At 39.7% G+C, this 17,630-nt stretch overlaps 1 protein-coding gene across 3 annotated transcripts in view; it reads left to right on the top strand.

The window, feature by feature from the left end:
- The window catches only part of WDR64 (WD repeat domain 64), a 137,587-nt gene extending 122,205 nt beyond the window's left edge, over positions 1 to 15,382 (top strand). For all 3 annotated transcript variants that reach the window (XM_032862931.1, XM_032862930.1, XM_032862932.1), the window contains 6 exons: positions 1,821 to 1,930; positions 4,809 to 4,997; positions 6,945 to 7,050; positions 10,057 to 10,137; positions 11,160 to 11,273; positions 15,180 to 15,382. In XM_032862931.1, coding sequence (XP_032718822.1) covers positions 1,821 to 1,930; positions 4,809 to 4,997; positions 6,945 to 7,050; positions 10,057 to 10,137; positions 11,160 to 11,273; positions 15,180 to 15,263 — 684 coding nt within the window. In that variant the 3' untranslated portion in view covers positions 15,264 to 15,382. The remainder of the gene's footprint in view (positions 1 to 1,820; positions 1,931 to 4,808; positions 4,998 to 6,944; positions 7,051 to 10,056; positions 10,138 to 11,159; positions 11,274 to 15,179) is intronic.
- The last annotated feature ends 2,248 nt before the right edge of the window (positions 15,383 to 17,630 follow it).

The raw sequence follows: 17,630 nt of genomic DNA, 5'->3' as shown, positions 1-17,630 counted from the left end.
ATGTATTTTTCCACTTCATACATGGCTGCCTATTTACAAATATACAACAGAGGGGCGCCTGGGCGGCTCAGTGGGTTAAGCCTCTGCCTTCCACTCAGGTCATGGTCCCAGGGTCCTGGGATCGAGCCCCGTATCGGGCTCTCTGCTCAGCAGGGAGCCTGCTTCCCCCTCTCTCTCTGCCTGCCTCTCTGCCTACTTGTGATCTCTCTCTGTCAAATGAATAAATAAAATCTTTAAAACAAAACAAAACAAAACAAATATACAACAGAGTCTGGTTATAGGAGGCCTCGCCTCTGCACATATGTACCATGAATGAAGCCAATTGCAGTTATAGATTACAATTGCAACCAAAATCTAATAGGTCAGTCTATACGGAAGATGTTAATTATTTTATCAATCATTCATAAATAATTAATAATTATTTAATTATAAATATACCTATATTAGTAATTAATAATTAATAATTATTTAAAAGATGCTCCATGTAATAAAAATATTCTAAGAGATAAGATAGTCAAAATCTGGCCACCAAAAGAGAGATCATTCATATGATAATATACACGGGTCTACAGGAAAAAAAAAGTCTTTGGGCAGTGTTTTTCTCTTCTTTTTTTTTTTTTTTTAAAGATTTTATTAATTTATTTGACAGACAGAGATCACAAGCAGGCAGAGGCTTTAACCCACTGAGCCACCCAGGCACCCCTGAGCAGTTTTTTTCTAAGTACAGGTCGTAACCCACTTTAGGGTCATAAAGTCAATTTAAGGGTGGTGACTGTATTTTCATTAAGAAAAGGTAATAGATTGGAATGAAATGCAGGAGAACAGACTAGACAATAGCAGTGTGCAGAGCACTGGGTTAGGCTAAGTATCTGTGTGTGAATGATACTGAAATGCGTTCAGAATGCACGTGCAGGTATTTTATCTGTTTACTGGATCATGAAGTAAAATGTATTTCTTACTGTAGATATGGCACATAGTAGAGAAACACCCGCCTTAGAGATGAATCCCATCCCAAGGCCGAGAAAGAGCTTTTGGATGCCAAGATGTTCTTGACCAGCTATGAGACAGGAAGAAGTAGGAGAAGGCAGATTTCCCCCTGGTTTTCTAAGAACAACTTGAGGGAGCTGAGTCAGAAAGCCAAGAAATGTAGGAGGAATTGTGTATGGCCTTGGTTAGAGTCTAAATGAGTAGGAGACTCGTAGGATAACTCCCAAGCTGCCAGAATTCTAGCCACACAAATGCTCTAGGTAATTGACCCAGGAAGAAGTCATGTTGATCTGGGATCATCAGAGAAAGAAAGGGAACATGCTCGAAGGGGACGCTGGCGCAGAGCCAGCTCCCCAGTTGGCAAATCTAGGGTTCTACACTTGAGGATAACACACAACTTGAAGGAACATACCAATCAAAGAACAAAATAGCCAGGGCTATCTCTGGATAAAATTTTAGGCTGGAAAGTTTTGCCAGCCTCCCCTTTGGTCCTTACCTTTCATCTCTGCTCCCTCCTGCTCCTGATTCCACTCTGCCTTGGCCTCCCCAAAACCCCTCCTCCTAAGGCTTTTCCTTCATCTGCTCATCTTGTAATCCTCAACTAAAGGCACTGTTAATCCTCACTTAAACGAGAAATTGCTAAAGACATAAGATCTTTCCTCTCCCAGGGATATGTGCAGATTAGCAGACACCAGGCAGAGGGACATCTTGTACAGACGTCCACACCATTCAGTCATACGCTTGGCTCATTAGTGGTTAATGGTTTTGCTCAAGATTGGATTTTGATCAGCATATACTTATTGCAAGGGATATGTTTTATTGTTGTTCTCTAGAAATTGAAGCAGCTGCTTGTCTGGCGTGCTCATTCTTTAGAAATTATTCAAGTAATCTATATAGAAGACAAGCAATTGGTGCTTACTGCTTCCATCGATGGCTCAGTAAGGTATGGACCTTCATATTGTGAACTTAGGGTTTTGAGCATGAGAAATCAAAATTTGGGTCTAAAGTTCAAGTATATATCGTGAATACACTCTTGATTGGGTAATTAAAATAAATAAATACATGAACAAATAGTTGCATGCACAAAGGGCTTTGAAAAGATGGCCATGGTTTGGAATTCTTTTCCATGCCCAAGGAGATGAGATGCCCTGCTCATCTACACTAGAAGTATAACAAATACTTAATTAAAAGTATTTTCTGGTGGACTCGTTTAGAAGAGTTAAGCAAGATGATTATCTCAGAGAGATAGACCCACACCCAGGGAAGGCCACGGGAGACACAGGGTCAAAAGTCACAAAGAAAATAGTAGCAAAGTGCTACTTAATGCTGAGAAAAATGGGAGTGAGCTAACGTTTTCACAGACAATGGGACTGATTTTGCAAAGTCTACTTGTTTCTCATCACCTGGATAATGCTAAGGTTACACACACAAAATGCTGAACACACACACACACACACACACACACACACCCATTGACAAAGAGAAAGGAAACGTCACGACACTTTGTGAGACCAACTGCTTCATCTTAAAATGCCTCAAAATCATGGTAATGAATTATCTTCATGGGAGAATAAAGTCAGGAATGATCAAGAGAGGTAGAGAGACTTCAAAGTGTCTTGGAGAGCTCATAGTGAAGGCAAAAGGAAGGAGTATCTGGCGTTGTATAAAAGACCCTGTGTGCACCTGAGACTGATCTGGATCTTCGCCTTGAAAGAGAACAGCCACCAACGGACTGTAAGTGAAAGACTGACATCATCTGATTTACATTTTTTTAAAAAATAACATGTAGGGAATGGATTTCAGAGCAGCAAAGTGGGAGCAGAGAGAACAGTTTGAAGTCCGTGCTGACGGCAGTGGCCTGGACTGGGGCAGTCCCAACTGCGCCGCAAGGAAATAGTCTGGGTCCGAGAACTGTCTAGGAGGTAAAATGTGGGAGACAGAGACTTTTTAACTGAAAGGGGAGGTAAGCGACAGATGTCGAGAATATCTCCTGGCTTGTACAACTCAGTGAATGTTGGTACCATTTGGGAGGAGAGGGGGCGCCCAAAGAGGAAGATATTTTGAGTGTGGAAGAGTGAAGGTCAACTTTTAGAAATGTTGAGTTAGAGGTGAGTCTGCAGGGGTAAGTTCAACCTGGGGTCCAATAGAGCTTTTCCTCAGCCAGAAAGGGAATCTGTTGTTTTATTCATAGGAAAAGTTAAGGACATGACATTTCATTATTATAGATGGTTTTCACGACTCTGTCCCTTGGGTCTCTGTTCCAGCTTATTTTCAGCTACCTGTCAGCAGAAGTACTAATTGGGGATGGTAGCACAAGCACGTACACACACACACACACACACACACACACACACACCCCACATGTCACATGTGCACACAGTCCCGTTGTTAAAAGCAGTCCTTTCTCAGACCAGTCACCCTTGGCACAGAGAAATCACTTTCAAGATTACTTCAAGTGAAGATCTCCCTGGATATGCAGCTCAGAAAAAGTAGCTCTATGAAGAGCTCCCTCAGAGACGGTTCTCTTCATAACTAAGCTCCGTCCTTTTGCAAACACTAGCTGCTGGTCTCTAGCAGGGTAGGCAATTTTAACACTAAATCTTTCTCGTCAAAGAGATGATGATTTTATACAAGGAAAAACTGTAATAAAGGCTTAGCTCTTGGACAGAGGCTGGAAGGGGTGAAGATCTGTATCTGAGGCACAGGAAATCAGGCTGTGAGGCAGGACCGATCATCTAGGAGAAGTCCACATGCCAGAGCAAATGCCACAAAACCAAGGAGAGCAGAAGCTGCTTCAGGTCTGGCCAAGAACACAGGGAGTTTGGAGTTGTCCTGAAGGTAGTCCTTACCCTCTAACTTCCATGGTGGAAGGGCTGCTCCATTTCACTTTGGTCAAGTCTCTAGAAAGGGCACAGTGTTGATAGAGTGTTGGGGAATTCAAATATGTAGGGGATATCAGGTGTTTATGCTACATTCTTAGGATGCTGTCAGATGTGAGCAGTGCTGGCTGGATCCCTCTGCTGTCTCCTCCTCAACGGCTGCCCCCTTGACCTGCGAAAACACTTGGACTTTGTGGAATTACCTCTTAACTCATTTAGCTTGTCCTCCTCATGGGTTATGATGACTGTGTCCATTGTTTGCTACTCTGAGGTTGAAATCAAGATATAAAGATCTTCCACATAGCGTTTTGTCTTTCTTTGAGACCTAGAGCACATACTCCTGCAAACAACATTCTGTAGTACTTTAAAGCAAGTAGCCTGCTAGAGGGACCTCATACACTGAACCGATGGAGAAATAATGAATACAGATGGGAGCCATTTCTTCTGCCATTTAAGAGCTCAGTGCTAAGAAATTAGTATGGTGTTTCCTTAATAGTAGGAGTTTTGAACAGAGGTTGAGAGGATGTTGGTAATAGGAAAAGAGTCTGTGTGAAACCCATCCCACAAGTTCTTCTGACATGGATACGAAGGTAAACAGCTGAGATGTAGCCCACTCAAAGGCCTAATTCAGCTAATACCCAGCCAGCATGGGTTCTGATCACCTTGAATGAGCAGGGTTATTCTAGGAAATATCTGTTCCTTGAATGGGTTTCATAAGTACAGACTCAAGTTGACAGTTCCTAAAATTGTTGTAGATTAGAATTCTAACTAAAAAAAATGGATCTGCTCTGATTAGTTTCATGTATTCAATAGGAAGAGTCCTAGAATCAAGCTCCAAGTCCCTAATGTATCAGTGAAAAATCCATATAAATGATCCAATAAACAGAACAACTTCCACTGAATTCCAGTCACTTTCTTCTCCCTACCTTTGCCTCTCCTCAGGCTCTGGCATGCCTTCAGTGGTCATTACTGTGGGTATTTTGGACAGCGAAGAATGTTTGAACTATCACAATCAAGTGATTTCATTTTGCCATGTGATGTTAACGAATATCCAGTAGAAATAAAAGAAGAAAACAAGTTCACAGAGAAGAAGCAAAAATATGAATGTCCTCTGGTATTTGATCGGCAAAAGTAAGACCATTGTTTTTGGTTTTTGTTTTGTTTTGTGTTGTATTGTTTTTATTTTTTTTTTAAGATTTTATTTATTTATTTGACAGAGAGAGAGATCACAAGTAGGCAGAGAGGCAGGCAGAGGGGGAGGGAGAAGCAGGCTCCCCGCGGAGCAGAGAGCCGGATGCGGGGCTAGATCCCAGGATCCTGAGATCATGACCTGAGCCAAAGGCGGAGGTTTAACCCACTGAGCCACCCAGGTGCCCCATGTTGTGTTGTTTTTAGATGAATAGACAAGAATTAAACTCTTATGCTACTGTGACACTGGGCTAAATGTGGAGAATTCAAAGGTGAACAGTCCAAGGCTTTTCAATAATGTCACAGTCCAGGGGAGGGGAGAAATATGGAAACAAAAAACTACAGTTCAATATAATGGTACTTCTAAGAAAATTTAATTCTTAAGATAATCACAGAGGAATTAGGGGATGTAACCAAACAAAGAGGACCAAAGAGGCAATTTTGGTATTCTTTGCTTAGCTGAATCCTATTTAAGGAAAAGCACTAATTAATGAGACACTATGATACATCTTCAAGTTTTTCAAGACTTGGCAGTTCAGTGAGCCAACGAAGAAGACATGGTAGGAAATAGAGCAAGGAAAGTTTATAGAGGCCAAATCACAATGGGCTCTTGGTATGGGCCAACATAAGGATTTTAAACTTTAGAGAAATCACAAAAGAATACACAGAAAAAGGTCTGAAGAAAAGGATAGTGAGTTTGGTTTTGGACAGGTTTAAGTCTTAATGCTTGTGGGACATCCAAGTGGGGATATTTAATGAGCATTAAGATAGACCCACCTGGATGCCAAAAAGAAAGCCACAAGCAAGTGCTTGAGAAAAAAATAGGAGACATGAGGTGACAATCCTATAGGTTACTTTGTAAGGAAGTCAGATAGCTCTAAATTTGAATAAGAGTGTGATTCATGGGCTTGATTGTGTCTCAGGGACACGAGAATTGCTTAAAGGCTTGGAGGTAGAGGACAGTTCCCCAGGAGGAAGTAGGGAGTTGGTGGAAGGTGTTTTGTTGTTTTGTAATGTTCAGTTCTTGTTTTGAGTGATTGGATCTTTGTCATAATGGAAGAGATCAGTGCTCATTTGAGTTTAACATCAGCAAAGCCTGGTGGATAACCTCAGGGGACCAGTCCTACGTGGACTGGCAACATGAAATAAATCAGCACTGGGAAAACTGACTAGATGAGCCCAAAGTGGGAAGAATCAAAGGGGATTATCTAAAATAAAGTCCTTTAGGAAAATCCCAAGTGGTTCAAAGCTGGAGACACTCAGTGCCATCATCTAGTCCAACAGCTGGTAGAATAAAAAGGAAGAGAAACTAAGAGTCACAGTCCACATAGAATTTGGATTAAGACAGGACCCGTTTGAGAAAAATCAACAAGGATTCCAAGTGACTGCCAAACCCCGCTGAAGAGCTCAAGGCTAGCCAGCAAGAGCCCTGGAGAAGAAGTCTTGACAAAACGTGAGAGATGGTGTCATAGAGCCAAGACTCATCAAGATGTGGTAAAGTTCACCAAGCAAAGTTGGTCATTCTCCCTTGGGTAATTGCTGAGCCTTGACCACAACCATCTGTCTTAGTACTCAAAATTATATATTCTAATTTGGTCATATGCATCTCCTTCACTAACTCTGTGAGTTCCTTGAAGATTAAGACCATGTTCTGTACATCTTTCTATACCCTGGTCTTAGCTTAATGCTAAGCACACCGTAGGCACGCCCGAGGTATTCGAGTGAGCAAATAGGGAGTGACTTAAGGGCAGCCATAGCATCATCAGGACTGGTGTCATGGGAACCAGAGAACCGGGGACCCAAAGAAAGAAGGATGTAATGGATATTTGTTTAGTAGGCAGAGGATAAAAAATGTGGGTATGCATTGAACAGTTTTCTTTGTTTCTGCAGATGGAAAAAAATGAGCTCAATGTCTTTGCTTTTCAAACGTACACCTCCCAAGGCCTTTGAAGTGGATCATGACTTTAAGTTTTTCAAGTCTCTTTCTTCTCCCAAGGTAGCCATGAAACAAATGAACAAAAAAATCCCAAACAAACAAGAGAAAGCTCTTGGCTTTTGTTTTCCTGAATTTGGATCTCCCCAGTGTATTAACTTTCTATTGCTGCTCTTAGGAATTACTACGTACTTGGTGGTTTAAACAACACAAACTAATTATCTTACAGTTCTGTGTGTCAAAAGTCTGACCTGGGTGTGCCTGGGCTAAAATTAAGATGTTGCCAGAACTCTGTTCCTTTCCTGGAAGCTCTAAGGGGGAGAATCTCATTGCTTTAGTTTGTGGCCCTCTTCCTTGGTCTTCAAAGCCAAAAATATGGTTTCTCCCTGACGGTTTCCCAGGGGTCACAAGTCTCCAACCAAGTGGGAAATGTTCTCTGCTTTTAAGGATACCTGTGATTAGATTGGGCCCCACTGGAAAATCCATCTCCAGGTTCCTGACCTTAATCACATTTTGCCAAGTGACCTTTTGCCAACTGAGGCCATGTAGTCATAGGCTGGGGGTAGGGAAATTGGGTGTGGACATCTTTGGTTGCCATGATTCTGCCTATCACAGACTGACACACATCAATGCAGATTTAGGGGAGAAATGGATCCCACTATTCATTCTATTTCTAATATTCCTAAAGAGTATATATAGCACGAGCCGATTTCTTCAAGATCTTCCACACAATAAACCAAACTTAACCTTTCTGAACATATCTCCCATTATTAACCTACTGTTGCCCTACCCTCTACAAATCAGGCTAGTTGTTTCCTGAGCATTCCTGTCTTCTGTCCCTTAGTTCGCCTGAGCTGTCCTTGCCACATCCAAGGCTTTCTCTGCCTGTCAAGTCCATCCTACCTTTGTAACTGATGAAGGACTAGTGTCTAGAATACAAAAGAATTCCTAAGAGATCAATAAGAAAAAAAGACAGTCCCATTTAAAAAATGGTAAAATACTTGAATAGATCACAAACGGAAAAAAAAATTGCTAGTAAGCACATGATGAAATGCTCAGCCTCATTGGTAAAAGGTGGAAATTCACATCAATAACATTAGGAGGTACCATTTTACACCCAGCAGATTGGCAAATATTAGAAAGTCTGTGTCTACCAAGGGCCAGTGTGCATTTGGCACAATCAGAACACTAATCTGGTGGTGGAAGTTGTGTAAATTGCTCGAAGCACTTGGGAAAACAATTTAACATTAACCAGTGAAGTCAAAAATAGGTATAGCCCACTAGAGATATCCCCTAGGGAAACTCTTAAACACGGGCTTAGGAGACGGGTACAAGGATGCTCAGAGCAGTATTCTGTAATAGCAAAAACCGGAAAGCAGCCTAAGTGCTCATGAACGGTGTAATCGGTACATAATTATAACACATTTATAGATTAGGATACTATGGAGCTGTGAACATAAATGGACCAAATAACACTCTCCTATATGGATAATAGTCTGACACATGCTACTGAATGAGAGTGTGCTTAAGAACATGTACGTAACGGTGGGGAGGGTATGTGCTATGGTGAGCACTGTGAATGGTGTAAGACTGATGACTCACAGACCTGTGTCCCTGAAACCAATAATATATTGTATGTTAATTTAAAATATACCTATATGTAATTATCATTTATATAAAAGTCAAAGAGAGGCAAAACTAAAAATATTGCTAAAAATCATAAAAGATAAAAGTATACAAATAAAAGCAAGACAATTAAAAATACAAAATTCGAGGGGGGTTGGGGGGGGTTATGGACATTGGGTAGGGTATGTGCTATGGTGAGTGCTGTGAAGTTTGTAAACGTGGAGATTCACAGACCTGTACCCCTGGGGGAAAAATATATATATATATATATGTTTATAAAAAATAAAATTATAAAAAAAAAATACAAAATTCAAGACAGTCATTACATTTAAGGGCAGATGAAAAGGACTGAGAACCTCAAAGCTGATGGTATTGTTTCAACATGTAAAACGGGGCAGTGGGTCCACGGGTGTTCATTCTGTCATTATTCTTTTATACTATCAACTTCATATTTGATAAATACTTTTTTCCAAATGAAACAATTTCCACAACCCCACCTTTCTGTCCAGATGGCACTGGGCTGCTCCCAGAGGGCAGGAGCACAGACGGGAGAGGGACCAGGATGTGGAGTGTGACAGACTTAGGTTTAATCTTAGATAAATTATTGTATCTCTTTCCTCATTGGAAAGCCCTTCAAAGTGTTGTTGTGAGGATTAATTGAGAAAAAGGTACACCTGTTACATCCCAGATACTCAACAAATGTTAATACCACATTCCCCAACAACCCCTGTCTCTCCTGCCTTGTGTCTTCCAGCATATTCATTTCCTGTGTTCTCTAGTGAACCAAAATATTTGTATAGTTACTTTACTGCCTACCCACCACTGAGTCCTAAGTTCTTTATGGCCAAAGACATAGGCATAGCACATAACAGATACAAAATTTAGCACAACCTAAAAATATAAAGATTGGCATATACTTTCAATATCCTCTTCCAATTTGAAAACAAGAAACAATCTTCTAAAGTGATTTAACTGAAGCATTAAATACATTCGGGGAAATCTGGAGCAAAGTTTTAAAGCTCTTGAAACAAGTGCCCCAAGGATCTCCTTCTCCTTTGGACACCTTCGTCTTCTCAAATGGTTGGTAAAATAGCAAAACTTCAATGCTAAAGTTGAGTTAAAACACCTTTCTCTTAGGAATCTCTGATTTTTACCAGAATCTTGTTTTGCCCATTCATTTTCTTTTTCAATTGTATAAAATGTATTCATTTCCTTCTTTTTGACGTATCATTGTCAGTAATAATAATACGATACTAAATCTTACATATGAGTAACACCGCGTTATGTATGTTTTTTCATTTGATCTTCGTAAGTAGTCAGTAGAGGAAGAACTTGCCCAAGATTGTTCAGTTAATAAGCAACAAAGTCAGGATTTGAACCCAGGAATTTTGTTGCTGATGGAGTGTGCCCTCTGCATTAAACATTCACTCTTGTATTTTGCAGATTCGAAGACGTGCCTTAGAAGGATTCCTGACAGAAAACCGGGAGGCAGGGGTTGTTTTTGGTTCTCTGCCTATATACAGGGTGAGTTGGAGGTTTCGAAGACTATGGTGGTTTAGAAAACAGTGGGGAATCTGATGTCTCATCCCTGACCCTGGGCTACCAAACAAGGCTGAAGAAAATCACATCGCCAAGCCAACTGCTGCTCCTATGAGCATGCTGGGTCTGATCCCAAAGAAGTCTCTAGTTCTATATGTCCATGGCTTTGTTCCCTTGTCTCTACCATTCCACATTGAACACTACAGGAAACTAGTTCAGACTCTATCCTGGTTCATCTACGGCATAAAATTCAAACACTTTAAGCCCAGCCTGCAAACCTTCCATAATCTGGCTTCTGCCTATACTGTCTAACCTCATTTTCTACCATTTTCCCCCACATACCTCACACTGCAGCCAGGCCATGCTACGGGCCTTTCCCGAAGCATCATTTCTCTTCCCTCTTCTGTGACTTTGCCTGTGCCGTCTCCCTGCCCGGAATTTCTTCCTCCTTAGTCACCCTTCCAGTTTCCACTCCAGATAATCTCTGTCAAATTAAAGAACTAATTTGATTGGAGCGCCTGGGTAGCTCAATGGGTTAAAGCCTCTGCCTTCAGCTTGGGTCATGATCTCAGGGTCTGGGGATTGAGCCCCGCATCAGGCTCTCTGCTCCGTGGGGAGCCTGCATCCCTTCCTCTCTCTCTGCCTGCCTCTCTGCCTACTTGTGATCTCTGTCTGTCAAATGAATAAAAAAAAAAAATTTAAAAAAAGAACTAATTTGACCAGGAATAATAAACTGAAGATGAAATCATAATTAATTAATCTTAATTTATTATTTCTTAAAATGTTCTTTCTCTTTCCCATGAGCGTGTTCATTATAACAGGAGCTAACACTTAAGCTGTAGGTGATGAGAAGGACAAATTGTCAGGAAGGACTAGTGGGCATCTGGGAAGGAGGGCATGTTTTAAAGCAGTTGGAACTTTTTCCCCCTATTCTCCACCCCTGAACTCACATTATAGAAGTAATTGCCTGAATTATGTCCTACTAACTCTTTACTTATGGCTTCTAGGTACCAAGCCCCACCAGCCTGAGATTCCTTCCACTCATTGGTTCAGAAGCACAAAGGGAATCTGCAAACAGCATTCCAGGGAAAAAGAAGGGAGGTCATGTTCAACATGATAAAGTGAGTACCCAGAATTCCAGAGTGCATCCCCTTTCTGTCTGGATTGTTAATTAATTGCTTTGTTAATTAATTAATTAATTAATTAATTAATTCCAGAGACATGCTGGGCCTAAAATTATCTCAGTTCATACCCTCATCATGAATATTCCAGGATGCATGCGTTTTAGCTTAGTGAGATGGAAATCATGAGTTTGCTGAATGGAGAGAAAAATCGAATAGGACCTCCTAACCTGACAAGTGAAACGTCTCCAGAGGTAATTTAAGACTTGGACTCACGGCCTACTTTTAAAAGCTAGGCCGTGTGACATCACATCTCTGCGGGCTCTTTGACATCCTTGTACCTGCAGGATAGAGCCATGATATCAGTAAGATTCTGACTCACCGGCCAAGTCAAGTTTCTTCATGTATTAAGAAGAGTAGCTAACATACAATGCTTTAGAGTTTACGGAGCATTTTCACAAGTGATTGCCTTCATTTTCACAATAATTGCAAAGGAAAAAAACTGGGAAAAAGTGCAGCCTAATCAGAGGGTAAGTGACTTGCCAAGATCCCACGAGAATGAAGTGGGAAGCTGGGATGGACTGTGACTCTCGATTTCCTGCTCATCCTGTTAAACCGTGCAACCTAGAAAGTTCAAATGCTGTCACTCTTCTCCTCGTTCTAGGAAGCTCGTCTGGGCCCAACCTAACCTGCGGCCATTCATCCCATCGTTAAAATAGATCAAACCTTAAGAGGAGAAGATCTAATATACGGTACTTTTTAGAAGCCTCTGTCCCATGAAATCAGTTCTTACTGCCTATGCCTAACAGAATAACAGATAACAATCACAGCTACCACAACAAAAACTGCTTTATTTAATTATATAGAAAACTTGACTGTTAGTCTGTCCTAAAGGACATAATGAGAGTATGAATGATTCCTCTTAATCCTCAACTCTACTAAGAATTTTTGGCAAAAGAACAGTTTTCTATAAAATAATATATTTTAATTGTTTTGAGTGATGAATGAAACACAGTGGTATAAATATTTCAAAATTAACAGATTGTCAAAAAAGTATTTTGGGTTTTCTATTTTTTTTTTTTTTTGCCTGTATTTGCATTCTTATTTGTTTTGCCTCATTGGGTATTAAGTATACTTTACATTCTCTAAGTACAAACCAAGTTACAGAAAGAAGATGGCCAGGTATGTCTTAAATGCCAGGGGGAAGACAAAAATGGAATTAAAAATGAATCGTGGTTACTGTACATAATGAACAGTGTACACTGAGATCATCAGGAACTGATTGCGGTATGATTAGTTTTATCAAAGCATGAAATATAATAAAGTATTTGCCCAAAAGCAAAGGAATTTTTTATAGAGCTGCTGTTTTAATAGATGCTTAAACTCTGGGAGCTCATTAACCACACAAGAAGGGCAAAGGAAGTAGACGTCTCCATTTGCTGACGGAAAAGGGACCGCAAAACCATAATTAAAAATTCTCCTTCTGGTTTAATGAAGAGTTAAATGCAGTCAGGGATTAAAATCTCTCCATTAAAATGCTTCCAAAATAAAAACTAGGTCATATTCAGGAAAATTATGCACCTCAAAAGATAACAATAAATTCTGGAAACTGCCGTAGATTAAAGGACCACTGTGTCGACTGTCTGCAGTTGTGGGACCCAGTCCAGCCTAAGTGGGGAAATCGTGGGGGAAGCCAAATATAGAAATATACACTAAATGCCGATTTTCATGAAAAGCACCTCCAGGAACCTGGGCATACATTTACCTCAGAAAGTTTAGTGTTCAAATTCTAATTTTGTGAAGCACACATGTACAGAATACCTTGAAATCCCTACTATGTGCCTTACACTGTGCTAGGCACCAAGAAGCCACTCATAAATCAAGGCGCTCACAGTATAGAGGAGAGAAAGATCTCTGAGCAAGGAGTCCCAAAACAGGTCACTTAATGTCTTTGACATTATTTTTAAATAATAGAAATGCTGATTCCAACCGTTAATGTCTTTAAGGGGTTTGTGAATCGCTTTAGAATTAAACAAGTCACAAGATATTAACCATAGTACATACAGTTGACCCTTGGACAACACAGGTTTAAACTGAGAGGATCCCCTTATATGCAGATTTTTTCAAGAAATGTAGTACAGTTCTTAAGTGTATTTTCCTGATGATTTTCTGAATAACATCTTTCTCCAGCTTACTTTATTGTAAGAATATGGCATCCGTACTAATCAACTGTGCGTTACTGGTAAGGCTTTTAGTCAGCCGTAGGCTGTTGGTAGTGAAGTATGGGGGAGTCAAAAGTGATACATGGCCTTCCTGCTGTATGGGGGGTTGCTTAAGGGTCAACTGTAGTTCTGTTTCAGTTTACACGTGGGAAGAGAATGGGAGAACATGAACTTTGTGACGTGCTCCATTTACAAAACTGTAAGAACATATCCAATAATAGAAAAATGATTACATGGAAGGTGGTATACAGGATAGCATATTCTAGTTTTTTGAAGAGTAACAGAAAAACTCACAATTTTATTTCAGGTGCAAGGTGATATAAACTGTAACATTGATATTGCTGGTGAAAATGGCTAACATTTGTTTTTAAATTAGTGTTACAGCTACAAAACCAAACGTTCCATATGTACTCTTTCAATCAATCTTCATAATGTGGAGGTAGTTATGATTACCTCCCCATTTTATATTCAAGAACACTGAAGCATAAAAGATAAGTAATTTAAGATCCCCAGAGAAGTAAATCACAGAGCTGGGATCTAAGCACACCAGGTTGACTTCAGAGCCCGGACAGAGTCTACAAATAACACTGAAGGACTCTCCCTTCGCACCACTCTCTGTCCCCCCACCCAAGTTCATTTTTCTTCATCTCTCCTGTCACTACCTGTCATTATGTTCTAGAAAAGCTCATTTATTTGTAATGATTCTTTCCCACTAGAATGTAAAATTCACCAAGGCAGGTACTTTGACTTATTCTCGGCTGGAATTCCAGCGTTTAGAACAGACTGACACAGAGACGACACACGCTCAAAACATCTGCTGAATGGAAGGATGAATGAGACCAAAGAAGTGGAAGGAGGATGCGGGAGGAGGTGAGGGAGAATGAGCATAGAGAATTGGAGAGAGAGACATGAGTGCACTTGGAAAATTGCATCTGTTGGTGGCAGACTGATGTGGGGGGCTGAGTTTCCCACCTTGTGTCTCAGAGGGAAAGAGTGGTGGGGTTACCTGTAAGTGTTCAAGCCAAAGAGACTTTTACGTGGTGGAATTTGGACCTTGGGGCTCATTCTCTCTTTTTCTTTACCTTGAACTCTCTGTATTTCCTCTCCCCGTTTTCATCTTTTCTTCTTCCCCATAATAGGCCATAAAATCAAATCGACGTACACTATAAATACTAGTTGAATATTATGGACAAAATTTCTGAATTTTTAGACTAAAGGAGTTTAACTTTTTATAGTTCTGTGTTCCAAAAATAACCAATTCAAAACTCATTTTCAGGTCTCATTTGTGGGATGATCAACATTATCAGCATTATCTTAATTTTATTTTCCTGTAAGTCAATGGATTCTGAAGATATTAACATAGAACATCTCTGTGCCTTACAACAACCTAGCAAACTTCTCTAATATGCTTTGTTTTAACCAAACCTGTATAGACTGGGCAGTTGAGTCCCAGCATGGATAACTGCCCAGTCAAGTAGTTCGTCTAAATCTTCTGCTCTTTTATCACATCCTTCTGGAACTCCACATATTTATCCTGGAGGCACACAGGATAGTTAAGTAAATAATGATATTTTCTTACTCAGAAGATTAAAATCCTTACAAAAATTGTGGTGCAACTTGACCCTGAAAAATTATATTTGTCATATAATGTCAGTTACTAACTATCATGCCCTTTATTTCACAGGTATCACGGAGGAAAAGTCTGAAAAGACATTTAGTCCCACAAATAAATCTGGCTTCTTCCTTCTTCCCATCCATCCCCAAGTGAAGAGAGGAAAATTGGAAGTGGCTGCTGTGTCCAGAGCTGCACGAAGAATGGCAAGATCTGAATGATACTCCAGTCTTTATTTCAGGATGAACGTGAGGGTCCACCAGACGCTATCACCCATAGCTCTATCCTCATGCCATCCTATCCGTGGAGAAGGTTACTCAAGGAACTCAGCTCTGAACAAGCAAGCTGCAAGCAGCCAGGTGTGCAGTTTCTTTCCTACATGGAAATCCACTTAACAGATAGGAATATTTCTTGTTTACTATCAGTCAAATGACACACAGGGAAACAAAGAAAATCAATAGCATTCGTAGGTCTAAAATTATACAGTTCTCAATGACTAGCTTTTTGCCTCCCCTATCCCCAACCCTTGTTCACCCTAATTCATCACCAGAATTCTTATCCAAATATGTGCAGTGAAGAGGCAAGATGCTATGCATTATGCAAAGAAAATTATTAAAAAAAAAAATGTGCCAAGCAAGCCTCTAGCGTTTTGTCTTCTTCATTTAGGGAAATGTCATGTGCAAGAAAATGTTCAGAGTTTCTTAGATAAAGTTAGAAGTTATTTACATATCCTCTAGGAATGACTCCAGATAAAAAGAATTTGAATGGTTATATGAGCTTTCTTTTATTAATTCTTTTATTAATTGATTTCAGTGATTTGGCCAAATGATTCATTTTACCAATGGGTATTCATGTATTTTTACTTTTTTTTTTTGTATTTTTGTATTTGTATGAAAGCATCTAAATTTGATCAACAGAAAATGAGCTTTTTGAAAGATAGATTAATTGATTGATCTGAGAGAAAGAGAATAAGTAAGTAAGGGGGCGGCCAGAGGGAGAGACTCTTAAAGCAGCCTCCCTGCTGAGCTCCACGCCAGGGGCGGGGCTCCATCTCGCCATCCTGAGATCATGACCTGAGGGAAACTAAAAGTAAGATGCTTAACAGACTGAACCACCAGGTGCCCCAATAAATGAGATTTTTAAATAAGTCAAAAGCATGAGGAAAGTATCAGAATTGAAGTCTGCAGATTCACTGACCCAAGCTTCTTTGGGAAATGATTCAAATGATGAAAGTGAGTCCCATGTCAAGGGTTATATACACCCAAAGCACCAGGAGTCAGTAAGAAAAAACAGGGGTCCCTTAGTGTTTGACTCTGCCTTTCCATTCTGAAAGGGTTCTATAATTCTTCAAATCCCAACAACTTTGGAAAAATAAATTTTTTATTCACATAAGCTTCATTTACATTTATTTTTACTTTTCTTCTAGGCAGGCGCTAATTTTTGGTGCTTGTTGGAACATGATCATTTCTCCTACTAATTTTCTTTTTCTTTTAACTTTCTACTTCATGTATTTTTTTTTAAGATTTTATTTATTTATTTATTTATTAGACAGAGAGGGAACACAAGCAGGGGAGAAGGGTGGAGGGAGAAGTAAACTCCCTACTGAGCGAGGAGCCCGATATGGGACTCAATCCCACGACCCCGGGATCATAACCTAAGCTGAAGGCAGACGCTTCACTGACTGAGCCACCCAGGCGCCCCTTCTTCATGTATTTTAATTACATAAGAAACTAAAGTTCCAAGAGAAAATATTGAACATTATCGTTTTTAATTATTAAAAATAATTTGAATCATTTACTCAAATGAAAGAAGAGACTCTAGAAAAACAGCATAGTTATAGAAAATTAGCACCTATCAATACCTAAGCAAACCAAAAGATCCCTTTTTAAAAACTGAGGTATAAATGACATATGTATGACATTATGTCAGTTTCAGGTGTACAACGTAATGATCTGATGTTAATATTTACTGCAAAATGGTCACCACAATAAGTCTGGTTAACATCTGTCAACATACATAGTTACAAAATTTCTTTTTGTGTGTGTGTGTGATGGGGACATGTAGAATCTACTCTCTTAGCAACCTTCAAATATGCAATACAGTATTATTAACTATAGTTGCCATGCTGTCCATTACATTAACAGGACTTACTTCTCTTACAACTAACCGGAGGTTTGTACCTTTCAACCCTACTTTATTCACCTTGCCCCAAAGATTTTTTTAAAGAATTCTAAAAGCAAGAAAGAAAACTTCCAAGTTTATGAAAATGATTCCATTTCCCTCCTTGTAATCACATTGTAAAAAAAGGTCATTGTATCCCTAGGCATGGATTTCCTAAAATAAGACCATTCTAAATAGCCTGCCACATACTCAATCCCCTTAACATGGCACTCAAGACCAAAAATTTGCATTCCCTTCCCTTTTTAACTGAGGAATTCTCTCAAACCTCTTTTAATACATGTACATTTTCTTGAACTTAAGATTTAAAAAATATATTTCAACATTTCTGCATATTATATAATA

The sequence above is a fragment of the Lontra canadensis genome, unplaced genomic scaffold (genome assembly GCF_010015895.1).
Source record: "Lontra canadensis isolate GAN:19392208 unplaced genomic scaffold, GSC_riverotter_1.0 scaffold24, whole genome shotgun sequence".
Classification (NCBI taxonomy): domain Eukaryota; kingdom Metazoa; phylum Chordata; class Mammalia; order Carnivora; family Mustelidae; genus Lontra; species Lontra canadensis.
The sequence above is the reverse complement of the archived record's forward strand: the minus strand, read 5'-3'. Positions and strand labels throughout refer to the sequence as shown.